This window comes from Trichoderma virens (assembly GCF_000170995.1).
Source record: "Trichoderma virens Gv29-8 chromosome Unknown TRIVIscaffold_82, whole genome shotgun sequence".
In the NCBI taxonomy this organism is placed as follows: Eukaryota; Fungi; Ascomycota; class Sordariomycetes; order Hypocreales; family Hypocreaceae; genus Trichoderma; species Trichoderma virens.
The window spans coordinates 134,537-147,843 of record NW_014013667.1 but is presented as its reverse complement, the minus strand read 5'-3'; the positions used below and the strand labels follow the sequence as shown (position 1 = coordinate 147,843).

Sequence of the window (13,307 nt, the reverse complement as noted above, 5' to 3'; positions counted from 1 at the left end):
TTCATCAAACATTTCATGCGGCTAGTGTTGACTGAGGCTTATATGAAGGATATAAAATTTGTTGCACTGCCTGAAATAATAATCGGTGTTAAATACTCTGTTTCAATTGTCATGCCTCCCACTCGGCCTCAAGTAGAATACTATAAGCTGTTAGGAGTCTGTGTGTTTTCTATTAAGGAAGAGAGGAAAAGAGGAAACCAATCATCAACATTACTGTAGAATCAAGAGGTTCCGTCTTATTGAGACTACTTCCTCGATCGTGAGATCAAGCTCAAAAGATGAATTGAGTCGTCGCCGTCCAATCAAGAAGCTCATTCCTCTGTGGCGCAATTGGCTAGCGCGTCTGACTGTTAATCAGGAGGTTGGAAGTTCGAGCCTTCCCGGAGGAGATGGTCAATACTTTTTGTCTTTTTGACATTCATTTTACGCAATTTGCGTGAAAATTGGGTTGCAAGCGTTGCAATTTTGAGCTTATACGAAGGTGCGAGATGTGCGTTAATGATGGGTGGGAAGTGCTGAAGCGTCTAGTATGTTCAATTGGCCAGGGCTAGCCTATCTCGATTACATAGCGGGTGTAGTCTCCCTACTCATGCACTGTAGCTGGGCTGACCCCTGTGTGCCCAGGTATTTGTACTGAGACTGCTTCTATGTTGGTGTCCTTATTTCCAATTGCAAGTAACGAGAAGTCGTATCAGTGAGTTTAGTGTGGTTTGATGATATCCTGAATTCGATAAAAAGACCTGTGTTACTTTCATCCTCTCTAGCTACCTAGATAGGTACATGTACGCTATGTACCGCTTGCAAGGGATTCATAGTGGGCAAAAGTACCAAGTTACTTCCCCTAACTACTATAATTCTATACAAAAAACATGTCGTTTGGAGCATAATCTTCCCAACTGGTGAGTAAATTTGTTGACTTGCGAAGAAGCAAGTTGTGCCACAAGTGGCGCTCTCGGGTTCAGACTGCTTCATTTTTAAAGCTCACAACCACAGAGCTGAGCTATCCTCATCAAAATCCGAATACACAGTGGGGCCACTTCCCTAGCAGCACCAACAGGGTCATATGGCCCGAAATGGTGTTGTATTCCAAGAGACCACTCATGGCAAAGGCGTAGACGGTTGTCAATGTTTTGCTGCCAAGTCTCAGCATCCAACCCTTCTTGGACAATAGCTTCCACCAGCAACTGCACTGGATTTTTTGCAGCATCCCTCTTGGTGGATAAAGGCTTGTCCAGCTCGCAAGGTAAAGTTTCAGGATCACAGAAAGAGGAAGGACAGCAAGTTAGCGATTCTGATAAGTTTGGTGATATCACCCCCCTTATGTTCTTATTGTGCCGCGGGCTAGCCAGCACATACAAAAAGGCAAACAGGATACCCATGCTCCGAGGCGTCGCTAGGCAAATCGTGAGGTGCTTAACCTGCCGAATGAATAAAACTGTGCGCCCTAAATCGAGGATTGATTGACCGGACCATATGTCTTCCGCCTCTGAAGGGTCTATCAGCGCGGGAAATTGTCCAGCAACCTGAATAAACGCCCCAATGTCACGGTTGTCCCTGGATAAGCAATCTGCTACTAACATGCCGCTTCTGAAGGCCATGATGTCGCGGAAGGCAGCAATATCTAAAGTAGCATGTCGGCGAGCCCGGGGGACTAACAGCCTCAGCGAAAAATTAACAACTGCACGACCGTTGTGTTTGCTCAACTCATTTCGAGCGTCGTGTGGTCCTGTGCCAACATATATGTGTTTCGCAGGCTCCACACAAAGCTCCGCGTCTGTCTGTCGGGAGGGTAGCCACGCGCGCCATATCTCGACCACCAAGGGAATTGAAGAAGGATCGTACTCAAAGAACCAGCAACTTGCAAACATAATCATCGCAAGCGTGACTTCGCCGGAAACACGCAAACTGGTGGCGCTGCGAAGGAGTGGGAGCTTTAGGCTGGTATCTGGACCCCGGCTATCGACGAGTACTGTCACCAATGAAGTATAGAGCTCCTGGGCCTCTTTGTCAAACTGTTCCTGGCCGCCAAACGTGTAACCCATATCGCCCATGGCACCATGAAGTAATATTTTTATGGTGTTTTTGCCATTAAGACTTATTAGTGATTGGAGCTGCTTTTGTAGTTTGTGAAAATGATTATCCGTATGACTCGCTAACCCGTCAATTGCGATGAAGATGTCTTTTGGTAGTAGGCGGAGACGAAGATAAAGTTGTAAAACGCTCGCAAAATCGAATACCACCTCGGGCATGCTTGACTCTTTACTAGGCTGTCGAACTGCCCATGTCTCTCCGCATGGCCTTTTCAATATCTTGCATTGGGAGCATCTCTGTACGGGAGAGACAACTTCAAGGCAACTGCAATGCGTAATGCGAGATGTCCCCAGTAGCGGGCGGAAGGAACTGTGGAAATCGGAATCTTTCTCCATTGTAAACATCGGCAGCTCCTCAAAGCAAAGTGCTTGTTGAGGCCATTTGAGCATTTGATGGAATCTATGATATAAATGCAAATCTAACGGGAACCTCTATGAAGATTATATACCTGGGGATCACTGGAGAAGAGTAGCATTGGGGCCCCCAAAAGATAGTGGCGGCTACAAGCATAAGATCGCCCGGGGGACCTGGATCATGCTCACATCCTAATGGTTTTGGATAGTAAGCGAGGTCCACTTCATTCAAACTTGTTTTCTGTACGAAATGGGTGGGGGTTAGAGAAGCTGATGATTTTAAGATTAATCACTTCCTATTGCGGCCCGGGGTCGATCGAATGGGACTGTGACGAGCAGTGCAATATGCAGGATTGTTTCGAAGTCACCAATCATCTTTAAACACGTCAGGTGCGGCGACTGCAGCAGTTTTTATCTGGTAATATCTGGCAACATATCATTTATAACGCATTGGCACCGAACAACAAAACAGAACATGGTTACACCCCAATGCGATATATTGCATTTGGTAGCCCAAATTTATCCAGAGGGGTTACGCAACTTGTCATAAATTATATCCCAATACCCTCTGACACTCATTCAGCGCTTGCTACCGCTTTTCTTCTATAGAGTCAAAAACTCTAATCTAGCATCATGGATAACACTCCCATACATCATCCAGTCCCGGCTTTGATAGCCTTTTTGGTCATCTTATATCGGATCTGTCTGATCATCTACAGGACAAAATTCCACCCTCTTTCACGCTTCCCAGGCCCAGTGTTAGCTGCATCCACCTCCTTGTACTCTCATTATTTCAATTTTATCCGAGGCGGGAACTTTATCAGACAGCTTGAGTATCTGCATGACACGTACGGTGAGGCATATTAATGTCTAAATACTCTCGACTCTTATATCGGCTGACTCCATCTACAGGCCCGATAGTGAGAACGCACCCAAATGAGCTTCACATCCGCGACATAGAGGCTTTTGACACCGTCTTCAAAGTTGGAAGTCGCTTTGAAAAGGATCCTAGATTTTATGGCTTTCCCTTCGAGGGCTCTCATTTTAACATGGTGACATTAAAGCAGGCGAAACCTAGGCGTGACCTACTCCAACCTCAACTGTCAAGAAGAGCCATTAATAGGGCCCAAAACATACTCGAGATGTCAGTCTGGAAATTTATCGATCTTCTTGAATGCCGCAGAGCCAAAGGCCAGACTATTGATTTGTCTCTGGCTTACCGTTGTGTTACAGCTGATATGTTCCTTGGGTACGCATTCAACAGGCCACTTGAAGCCCTTAACTGCCCGGACTTCAAATATTCCCCAGCAATGCACATGGATGCGGCACTAGTTGCATCATTTCTGGCGAAAAATTTTCGGTTTTCCTTCACACTATTATGGAAGGTGGTATCTTGCTTGCCACCCTTTATTCTAAAATACTTTGGGGCTAGTTTTATATTCGATATTCAAGATGTATGATCCTTTATCATTTCCCCCCCATTCTCGTCTAAATCTAAACCAAGGCTAGGATTGCAAAAAGATGATTTTAGATCTTAGGAAGCGGAAAGAAAATGATGAGATAATGCATCCGACAATGCTAGATACATTGATCGATCCCGCTGAAAAACAGTTGGGACCTTCGCTTTCGATTAGCACACTTACTGCAGAAGCTATTGTGCTCTTATTTGCTGGGGCAGAGGCTACTTCCCTAACCCTTATACTCGGCACATTTCATATTTCGAAAGATCGCAATATGCTTACGAAGCTTCAAGACGAGCTTTCGAAGGTGATGATCGATAAACGGACACTCCCTTCCCTGGACATTCTGCGGGGACTGCCGTACCTTGTACGTACACGGTCGCTCATTGTTTCTTTTGCATTACTAAATTGTAAACCTAGACTGGCGTTATTAAAGAGGCGTTACGATTTTCTCATGGCGCTCCAGGAAAGTTGCCACGGATTACACCTGATGAAGGAGCAACGCTTTGTGGACAATGGATTCCACCAAAGGTCAGAATTATTGTGATTTCATATTCCATATGAACTTTCACTTACTCCTGTACTAGACACCCGTATCACTCAGTCATTGGGTGTACCACTATGACTCGAGAGTCTTTTCAGATCCAGGGGCATTTAATCCAGAACGATGGATTAATGATCAAAATGGGGACTTGGATAGACATTTATTATCCTTCTCTAAAGGTTCTCGCTCTTGCATTGGTATCAAGTATGGTAAAGACACTCTCCTAATAATCACCTTACTGACTTTTAGAAAGTCTCGCTTATGCCGAACTTTATTTGTTGTTTGCTTCGTTTTTTAGAAACTATCGGCCCACTCTCAATGGAACGAATGATCAAGACATGGAAGTTCGTGATTACTATGCTCCGATGTGCAAAGGCCATCTACGAATAGTCATAGATGAATAGCTGGTGCTAAATTAGTATTACGGCTGGATTGGAGGTAGTATATGTACCGGCGAACCCCGAACGAGGCTCAGCCGGCAGTATAGTGTCAAAACTACATAGTGAGAAACCATATTACTACTTGTGAAAATATAACCGGTTGGCGAGATAAGCAAGCGCAAAAATATTGTTTATTGTTTTCTTCGATCTGTAATAATTATTAGAAATTTAAATCATACCGCCAAAGCCGGCTTGGGAGACATCCCCTCCCAGACTACATAATAGATAACTGGACAAGCAAACACTACAGGTATCTATGTGTCCACCCAATGCCGCCTCAAATGAGAGCGTCTTAGCTTAGTAGACATAGCGGAAGTTGGGATTCTCTCGATCAGTGAGATCCTGAAATGCAAGATCGTGGCTGATCTCGGCCACCTCTGCTGCCTTGTGTCGGTTCCTTGCTAGAAGAACAATCCTTGTAAGCACCACCAAGCACAGATATACTCCGTAAACGACAAGATGCACCACAAAACCATGTAGATATCTAGGAGCATCATCATTCTGGAAGATCTGTGGGGCGATCAGGTTGCCCACAGCCCAGCCGACAAAGACTAGAGTCATAGTAATCCCCTTCTTCGTCTGTCCAGCAATGTTACGTGTGACAAGAGAAATGATCATGTTACCCTGAGCAAGAAAGAACTGTGTGCAGTAGAAGGCAATAAGCATCCCACCAGCATTCGATGCATTTGGAGTCACGACAAGAATGACGACGGTGCCGACAATCGCTGGGATAGTCCAAAGCTGTATTATGGAGATGTTGTTAGTAAGATTCACAACTACCTTACGTAAAATTGTGTTGGTTGAACAATACTGTGGAATGAGAGCTTACCAGCATGATAAGACATGTCTGCCCTGATTTTTGAGATGCCCATGCCGAAGAGACCATGACAATTATTGTGAAACCGCCTTGGGCGATATTGAGAAGCTGCGTCTGGAGAAGAGTGAAGCCAAATTGTTCGATGATGAGGTTGGAAAATACACCGAGTCCGCCAATGACCAGGTTTGCAACTGTGATCAGTAGGACGCAGCACCAGACAAGAGGATCCGTGAGTGCCTCAATAATCTGATACTTTTTGTATTTCTTGTTTTGAATACCGGTCTCATTGTGACGCACACGCTCAACCATGAGACGCTTATCCTCTTCGCTGTAGCACTTGGCTTTCATGGGGCTGTCAGGAAGGAGGAGGGCTATGAAAAAGGACCATACAACTGCAGCCAGCCCGAGGACAAGGAAGAGCAGTTGCCAGTTTTTAATCGGGCCGTTGGTGAAATGCGAGACACCAAACGCAAGAAGACCGCCAACCTATGCTAATCAGTAAATGAAGTATTATATGGCATAATATGAGGAGGCTCATTGATAAAGCATGATCCATTCATACCATTAGCTGCAGTCCCGTCATGCAATACCAGAGTGAGTTCAAGACGGATTGTTCTTCTCTAGTGTACCACATGGAAGTCCTAAAATACCAGACGCTTCATTAGCCTCTAATCTTGTAAAAAGAATAACTAAGAGGCATAGCCTCTGGCAGGTTAGCCTCGGGGCGACTTACAACAACATCATTGCTGGCTGCACACAACTCTCAAAAAAGCCCAACAAAAACCGAAGAGCCATGAGGCCACCAAAATTGGTCGTCGCAGCGGAACATGCCACAACGGCTCCCCAGCAGAATACATTAGCAGCGAGGAGTTTCCCCACGGGCAACTTCTGTAGCAAGAAGTTTTGCGGATATTCTCCAACGAGGATACCCAGGTATAGAATAGTTCCCAGCCACGAATACTAGATGCTGGTCAGCGACATGGTAACCACAAATGGACACATTTGGGGGAGTTTGGGTCAATGGTGAATCATAGCTTACTTGTTGCCCCACGAGGTGGGCATCGGTCTTGATTCCCATAATAGACGCAAAATTCAACGTTCCCTTATCCAAAGATTGGCAGAAGTAGGTGACCAGCTGGATCACAAGAATGCGCCGGTTAATCTTCCAGAACAGACGCTTGTTGGTCGCCGCATCAATCTCAACGGCTGGACCATCCACATAGCGGCTGGTCTCTTCATCGCCGTCGAGAGCCTTCTCCGATATGGCAGGTACTTCTTGATGGGTGGCCTGCGGAGAGGCCTCCACATCTTTGGAGGCGGCCATGATGGGATTCTGATTCTAGAATTTGGAAGTCAATCGCAGTGCCGAGAAGAGAAGCGCAATGCGATATCTCAGGTCCTATATGCAATAGCGGATCATCCATGTCTCTCTTGCTCCTTGATATATCTCCTTCATCAGTGGCATGATATTGCAAATGGTTAAGCATCTTCGCTTTAGTCCAAACGTTTAGCCAGTCAACCAGTCTCGGAGTCCTCCGAGTCTTGTCCCGACCTCCGCAAGCCACAAAGCTGGCCCCTGCTAGCGTTTGTCCGCTCAGACCCACCTCGCGGCCATGGTTCCGGATCTGGGCCGCGAGATGTCCAGGTCAGAAATAATGAGGATGGCCCGTTAAGAAGGTTTGATTCGATGTTATCCTTTGGAATGAGAAGGTATCTTTTCTTCAGTAATGACGACCTGAGAATCTTTATTCGTGGCTGCCATACCTATCTTTGATTAACTATTTGAATTTTGAGCCGCTAATACGAGGACTTGGTATACTAAAGATGTTGCAACTTGAGCCTATTGCTGATGTGGCTATAGCCAACGATACGGGTCGGAATCTTAGTTACTCATTATCTGATCAATCTCAGAAGCACACAGAATGGCTGCAGGATCAGGTTAGAAATTGCCTATTTCGCCAAAGCCTTGACAAGTTTACTAAGAAGACTATCCTATAGTCTAAGAATCCAGAAAAGCAACAACTTCCTGGAATATCAACTGCAAAGCATCAATCCCTTAAGAACGGGAAGAACCCTAAACGATCGCTCATACAGGGGCTTTATTCGAGCAATGTGATGGCGAAGATATGGGGAGTAGCAGCGCCGGCTTTGTTCAAAGTACGTGTTACGCATACAAGGCATTACAAGTCCTTCAACTGACATCTGCGCCTCAGTCGGAACCACCTACTTTGTACCCCGAGTATACCAAACCAGGTGGTACACGATACGTATTTCGGGAGCTCGATTTCTGGACGTCGGGGTTTTTCCCCGGCAGTCTATACTTACTCCTTGAGAGAGAACGACGCTTCAAGCGAGAGCTTGTTATGTTGCGAGAATCATCAATGCCTTCTATTACACCCCATCACATGCATCTCGAGTATGTTTGTAGATAAGATGTTGTACCAGTTGAGGCATTTTGGACGCTGACGTTGAAACGCCTAGATTCGCCTGCAAGTGGTGGACCACCAACCTCCATCAGAACTCGACGCTTGCCTCTACGCATGATCTTGGCTTCATGGTCTTCCCTTGGGCAAAGCTTGCCTGGACACTTGATCACGATATACTTGCGCGGGATACTATTATACGAGCATCGAAAATGTTGGCATCGCGATACGTGCCAGCAGCTGGCGCCATACGATCTTGGGACACGTGCACGACGCTGCGGTATTCGTTCACGGATCCGGCAAAGGACTTTCTCTTCATCATTGTAAGACTCTCATGCCATCTTATTAGCGTTGACGCTATGTTAACAATTCACTTGTAATCGCCCTGCAGGATAACATGATGAACTTGGACATGCTCTTCTGGGCGGCCTCCGAGACAGGGGACCAAGAGATGCACCAAATCGCCGTGAACCACGCGAAGAAAACGCAAGCATGCCATATCAGGGCCGATCATTCCACAACGCATCTCGTGGTCCTTGATCCGAATACTGGCCATATAAAATCTCGATTGACCAACCAAGGGTACTCTGACACATCGTCATGGGCGCGTGGCCAGGCGTGGGCCATTGCAGGCTTCGCGCAAACATACAATTGGACTCGAGATGTATCCTTTCTCGAGACTGCCCTGGCATGTGCAGACTACTTTCTTAGTAAGTTGCCCGCCAACGGCGTACCGCCTTGGGACTTTTGCGCCCCGACGGATTCCGAGCAGCCCCCTGACACGAGTGCGGCGGTGATTGCTGCGTACGGAATGCTTCTCATTCACGAGGCACTTGCAGGGCAAGGAGGGCAGTCGACCTATCTTGAGAGTGCGATTAGAATAGTCAAGGCAGTCTGCTCGAAGCACATGATGCCGGAGAGTTGCTTCACAACGGCGACATCTACCCTGGATACTGTAGAGCAGGATACACACAATGTACAGACGGAGTTGACGGTGCGCCAGGATGATACTACTCCACAGACTATTCTCGGAGGAGCTACGATCAACAACTATGAATTTGCTCCAAGGCGTTGGGCTAATCATGGTCTCGTATACGCCGATTATTATTTCTTGCTGTTTGGGAACAAGCTGTTAGAGATGCAGGCAACAACGTCTCTATCTGACATACTCATATAGACTGATAACCCATGCCAAACAATAGAGGTCGCGTATCAATGATAAAGGAAAGGTATTCTTCACAAAGTTGGTAGCCATAAATCTTCGATTCCTTCAATGGGATCCTTTATGATCTACCATTGCATTTCATGCTATTAAGATGCTCAAATAAGAGCAACTTGTACCAAATCATAACAGTCCTCATATATGATAGCCAATTGGCATTGTTCAAAGTGTTTTACATGTTATTCGAATATGAGAAAACGCTCACTCTCTGATCGGGTGGGAAAGATGGATCGAGAAAGCCATCGGCACCATCATAAGAATGAATATCAGCCAATATAGGATCAGTGGCCTGTGCGCCTTGCATTGCAACACCAGCTCGAGGAGACTCAATCGGCATGGCCTTTGAGTGATTTGTGTAGGATATTTGGCCCTGCAGACTTAGTGGTAAAGGTGGAAATGCCATTGAGATGCTGTCTGGTGATGCCCCGTGGAGGTCACTGAGCGAGGGAGTGGGCACACCGACAGCCGTAGCATCAACGCCGTGGGTGAATGAGCCCGAGGTCGAGCCTGAACGCCCAGCACTGTTGACTGTTGACTTGTCAATGTACTGGTCATCTGAATATACCGGCTCCCGTATATCTAGGATGTGTTGATCGCGTTGCCGTGCCTGCGTGAGCCGTGTGGCGAACTTGGACGCCAGGTTGTGCGTCTCCCCATTGGCATCATCGGCGAACGGTCCGTTCCAGCGGGTGGAGATGTTATAAAGACTAGATACCAGAGAGTTGAATGATGGAGACAAAGGCTGGCTGTAGTAAGAGGAATAGGCCAGGAGCAACCTCCCGCAAATAAACAAACAGAATGCAAATTGAGGATTGGTTAAAGAGGCAGAACGTTGCAGATATGCTTCTGCAATTATGCCCACTTCGGTTGCTGCCGCGAAACAGGTTTCTGCGCTTGAGAGAGACGGCAAACGTAGCCGCTGATTCTGCCACTCGGGCAAAGGGAACGCAATAACTTGATGGAGAAGAATCACAGCTGTATTATGTGTCATGTGCGCTAGAGTGAGGTTGGGGTCCATATTGCCATCCGCATTGAGAACACACGCTTCCCGCCAAGGCTTGGGCAGGAAGATTTTCCATCTGATCAACAGTCATGATTAGCATGAGAAATTGCTCAAGAATAACCCAATCTAAGATGACTAGCCACTCACTGGATCAATCGCAAGTCAAGCTGTTTGAAGCGGACCAACCACAGTTGAAACTGGTGAGGATCGCTAAAGTCTAGGTCATGCTGAAGAAAGAATGAAGTGACCAAACTCAAGCTCTCGGTTGCTTCAATGCAGAAGGCGAAACCACCCAAGAGGTCCTGGTCTTCACCATCAGGTCGGGCGGTTGGGACGGCTGGATTCGCCCGCGACGTCAGGTCTGCGATGCCAAAATAGGGCGTGGGTACGTCGAGAGGTTGGCCGCGTTCCCACAGGCAGCCCTCGCAAGGCAGTCGCCGTTTGACATCAGCACTGGTGAGCGAGAAGTTCCATCCGGTAGCGATGCTGCAGAAGCGATCCATTATGAAGATATTCCAGAAAACGCGCCGGCGCTCTTCAGTCTCGCTCCAGCTATGGCATCGTGGTAGAAAGTTCATGCGCCTGATTAATGCCTTGACGAGGGGCTTTTCTTGATCCTCTTCTTCCACGCTAAGTTGAAGTTGCTCAACTGTTCGAGTCATACTACCAACAATTGACTATCCAAGTACAAAATGGTCAGACTCTCGGTCACTTCATAAATTCATGCAAAGATCACTTACCCAAGCGGAAGGACCTCGCCCACCACCGATCTATCATCAATGTTTAGAATATCGTCATTACGGATGTAAAAAGATAGTGACTGACCAAGTCAAAGGCACAGATAGTAAGCGCCTGTAAGTTCTCTACCGAGAAAGACTCCATGCTGCGAAGGATTACCACTTGCCGGCATGCCCGAGCGTAAGCCGTCTTTTGAGGGCCATGACCGAGGCGTGGATCATCGGAAAAGCGAGCACATAGCGACGTAATGGCATAGAAAATAGTGGAAGCGCTTTCACGTCCATTTGGCATCGACAGCCGCTGGCGAAAATGTCGGACGTGGAGCATTGGTATCCACTGATGCACCTGTTCAAAGTAAATTTCGATGAGCGCGTCCATTAGTTCGTCCGGTGGCAAGCGAGCTTCGCCAGCAGTCCCAAGTAGACTGCTGTTGAGGGATACCGGCACTCGTGATGGTCCGCCTAAACTCTGAGCCGCGGACTGCTGCTTGCTCGCCACAGTGGAAGCCAGCCGATTCCGCAATTGGGTGATGGATTGCTCCAGGTTGTCTTGTGTATAACCTTCCGTGTTTGTGTTCTCGACGCTACCGTTCGTAGAGGAATTCAGATCTCCAAACAATTGATTCCATAAAATGCTTTGGCCGAGGAACATTTGCTCCAGCGACGCTGATGAGAGTTAGCGGGCAATAAGTCACAAACACAAATGGATAAGATGAGGCAATTCATTCTGTCTCGAACTCACTCACCGACCCTTTGGTTAAGGCTCTCAATGGCCCCGGTGCGAACACCCGTTTTAGCTCTTCCATCGTAGTAAACGCACTCGACATCTGCAGGGCAAATTTCAATGTCATGGTCCTCTAGTTCTGTGCTCCAAGTTACGTACTGTATCTCAAACACGCGGAGCACGGCTGAGTTCTCGAGCATGCTGACTTTTTCTTTCGACAGTTCTGGCAAGCTGGACCTTCATTTTCATGGTTATCCTCCCTACTGGAGAGCTTTCGCTTTTTGGAGCCAGCCTGCTTATCCTCAGAGCCGGTAGCGGAGCCTTGTATGTCCTCGGCTTCTACATCGTCGGCGGGCATCATGACCGGAGAGCATCAAGCGATTGGCAGGCATGCCTCGCAACAGAACAATTGACGATGATACAGAGGAAGTTGAGAGTCCAAGCTTGCTGACAGATTTTAGAACAAGGTTTTAGAACAAAATGGCATGGACAGAAAGTACGGCAAATAGCATGGCAGCTAGCAGCAATGGCTTCACCTCAATTGTGGAGTTCCCGCAGTAGAGAAACGTGGGGTAAAGCTCCAGGTATTGGGGCGAGGATCACATGATGATCGGGGAAGTTTTGCTCGACGCGCAGTTGCAAGTCACATTCGGATTATATCGAGCCGAAGGGCTCGAACAAACTTGAAGGGTAAACGGCAGCACAGAGAAACGTGGAAGCCGTCACGTGTGGGGAAGAGACAGGATGCTCGGGGTAGCTCCGAGACTTGGCCCGAGATTTTCACCGCCTGGGCAAGCCGTTTCCTAGTAGTACCTTGGTCATTAGTTCATCACCTTTTGAACCCTAGCTTAGACGTGATTATTGGTGTATCTCCTCTCTTCCATACTACGTAATACAACCAACAATTCTCACATGGCATCCCCACGGGGTAATCTGTGGGGAAATCAGGGTTCTTTAGCAGCATGTGGTACAATTGGGGCGGCAACAACACGTCTAATTTACATACCAGAACCCTCACAAATGATTCGTTCATTTCTTGGGCTCATGACATGGATCTGCAGCTGGATCCACGTTGACGTCCGTCCAATCCCCAAAGAGGTGCTCTCCCAGTGTAATCTCCCCTGTTGCGGTATGCACACTTTTGTCTTTCAAAGCTTAGCAGCTCAATCGATTGGCTGCAATATACGGAAGCCAAGTGGGCCCAATCTATTGGCAATATTCCTATCCTCCCTCAGCTTGTCTTCTACCGCTACTAATTGTGCGCTCTGCCAGTTGATGCCAGAATATTTGATGCTCTTAGTGCACTTACATCGGTCTAATACCTCTTATGATTGCCGTTCAGATATGGCAGGCTACTAATACCGCAATACGTAGCACGCTCAGTTATGTTGTAAATCGCATAGGGATGGCCTGATGCTATTTGAAATAGAAGATAAAAGGTTACAGTAGCAGTTATGAGCAAGATGCACCCAAATTTTGCGGCTTTAAGCTAG

The 13,307-nt window shown here is 47.2% G+C and overlaps 5 protein-coding genes across 5 annotated transcripts; 2 read left to right on the top strand and 3 right to left on the bottom strand.

Annotated features, from left to right (window-relative positions):
* Nucleotides 1-1,009: 1,009 nt before the first annotated feature.
* Nucleotides 1,010-2,249, bottom strand: TRIVIDRAFT_68251 (uncharacterized protein; the record flags this gene model as incomplete). The annotated part of the gene is made up of 2 exons (XM_014098468.1): nucleotides 1,010-1,184; nucleotides 1,357-2,249. The coding sequence occupies 2 exons, from the start codon at nucleotides 2,247-2,249 to the stop codon at nucleotides 1,010-1,012; spliced, it is 1,068 nt and encodes a 355-aa protein (XP_013953943.1).
* An 828-nt stretch (nucleotides 2,250-3,077) lies between these two features.
* On the top strand, nucleotides 3,078-4,852 carry TRIVIDRAFT_193209 (uncharacterized protein; the record flags this gene model as incomplete). Its single annotated transcript, XM_014098467.1, has 6 exons — nucleotides 3,078-3,297; nucleotides 3,357-3,832; nucleotides 3,954-4,271; nucleotides 4,325-4,435; nucleotides 4,492-4,652; nucleotides 4,702-4,852. 6 exons carry the CDS (start codon nucleotides 3,078-3,080, stop codon nucleotides 4,850-4,852), a joined length of 1,437 nt encoding a protein of 478 aa, XP_013953942.1.
* Nucleotides 4,853-5,185: 333 nt separating this feature from the next.
* Nucleotides 5,186-7,029, bottom strand: TRIVIDRAFT_58392 (uncharacterized protein; the record flags this gene model as incomplete). Its single annotated transcript, XM_014098466.1, has 5 exons — nucleotides 5,186-5,629; nucleotides 5,718-6,191; nucleotides 6,268-6,346; nucleotides 6,439-6,665; nucleotides 6,745-7,029. The coding sequence occupies 5 exons, from the start codon at nucleotides 7,027-7,029 to the stop codon at nucleotides 5,186-5,188; spliced, it is 1,509 nt and encodes a 502-aa protein (XP_013953941.1).
* A 500-nt stretch (nucleotides 7,030-7,529) lies between these two features.
* On the top strand, nucleotides 7,530-9,305 carry TRIVIDRAFT_224428 (glycoside hydrolase family 88 protein; the record flags this gene model as incomplete). Its single annotated transcript, XM_014098465.1, has 5 exons — nucleotides 7,530-7,643; nucleotides 7,704-7,862; nucleotides 7,919-8,121; nucleotides 8,187-8,451; nucleotides 8,520-9,305. 5 exons carry the CDS (start codon nucleotides 7,530-7,532, stop codon nucleotides 9,303-9,305), a joined length of 1,527 nt encoding a protein of 508 aa, XP_013953940.1.
* A 217-nt stretch (nucleotides 9,306-9,522) lies between these two features.
* TRIVIDRAFT_47105 (uncharacterized protein) lies at nucleotides 9,523-12,172 on the bottom strand (the record flags this gene model as incomplete). Its single annotated transcript, XM_014098464.1, has 6 exons — nucleotides 9,523-10,437; nucleotides 10,509-11,030; nucleotides 11,094-11,123; nucleotides 11,179-11,756; nucleotides 11,837-11,917; nucleotides 11,974-12,172. 6 exons carry the CDS (start codon nucleotides 12,170-12,172, stop codon nucleotides 9,523-9,525), a joined length of 2,325 nt encoding a protein of 774 aa, XP_013953939.1.
* Between the last annotated feature and the right edge of the window lie 1,135 nt (nucleotides 12,173-13,307).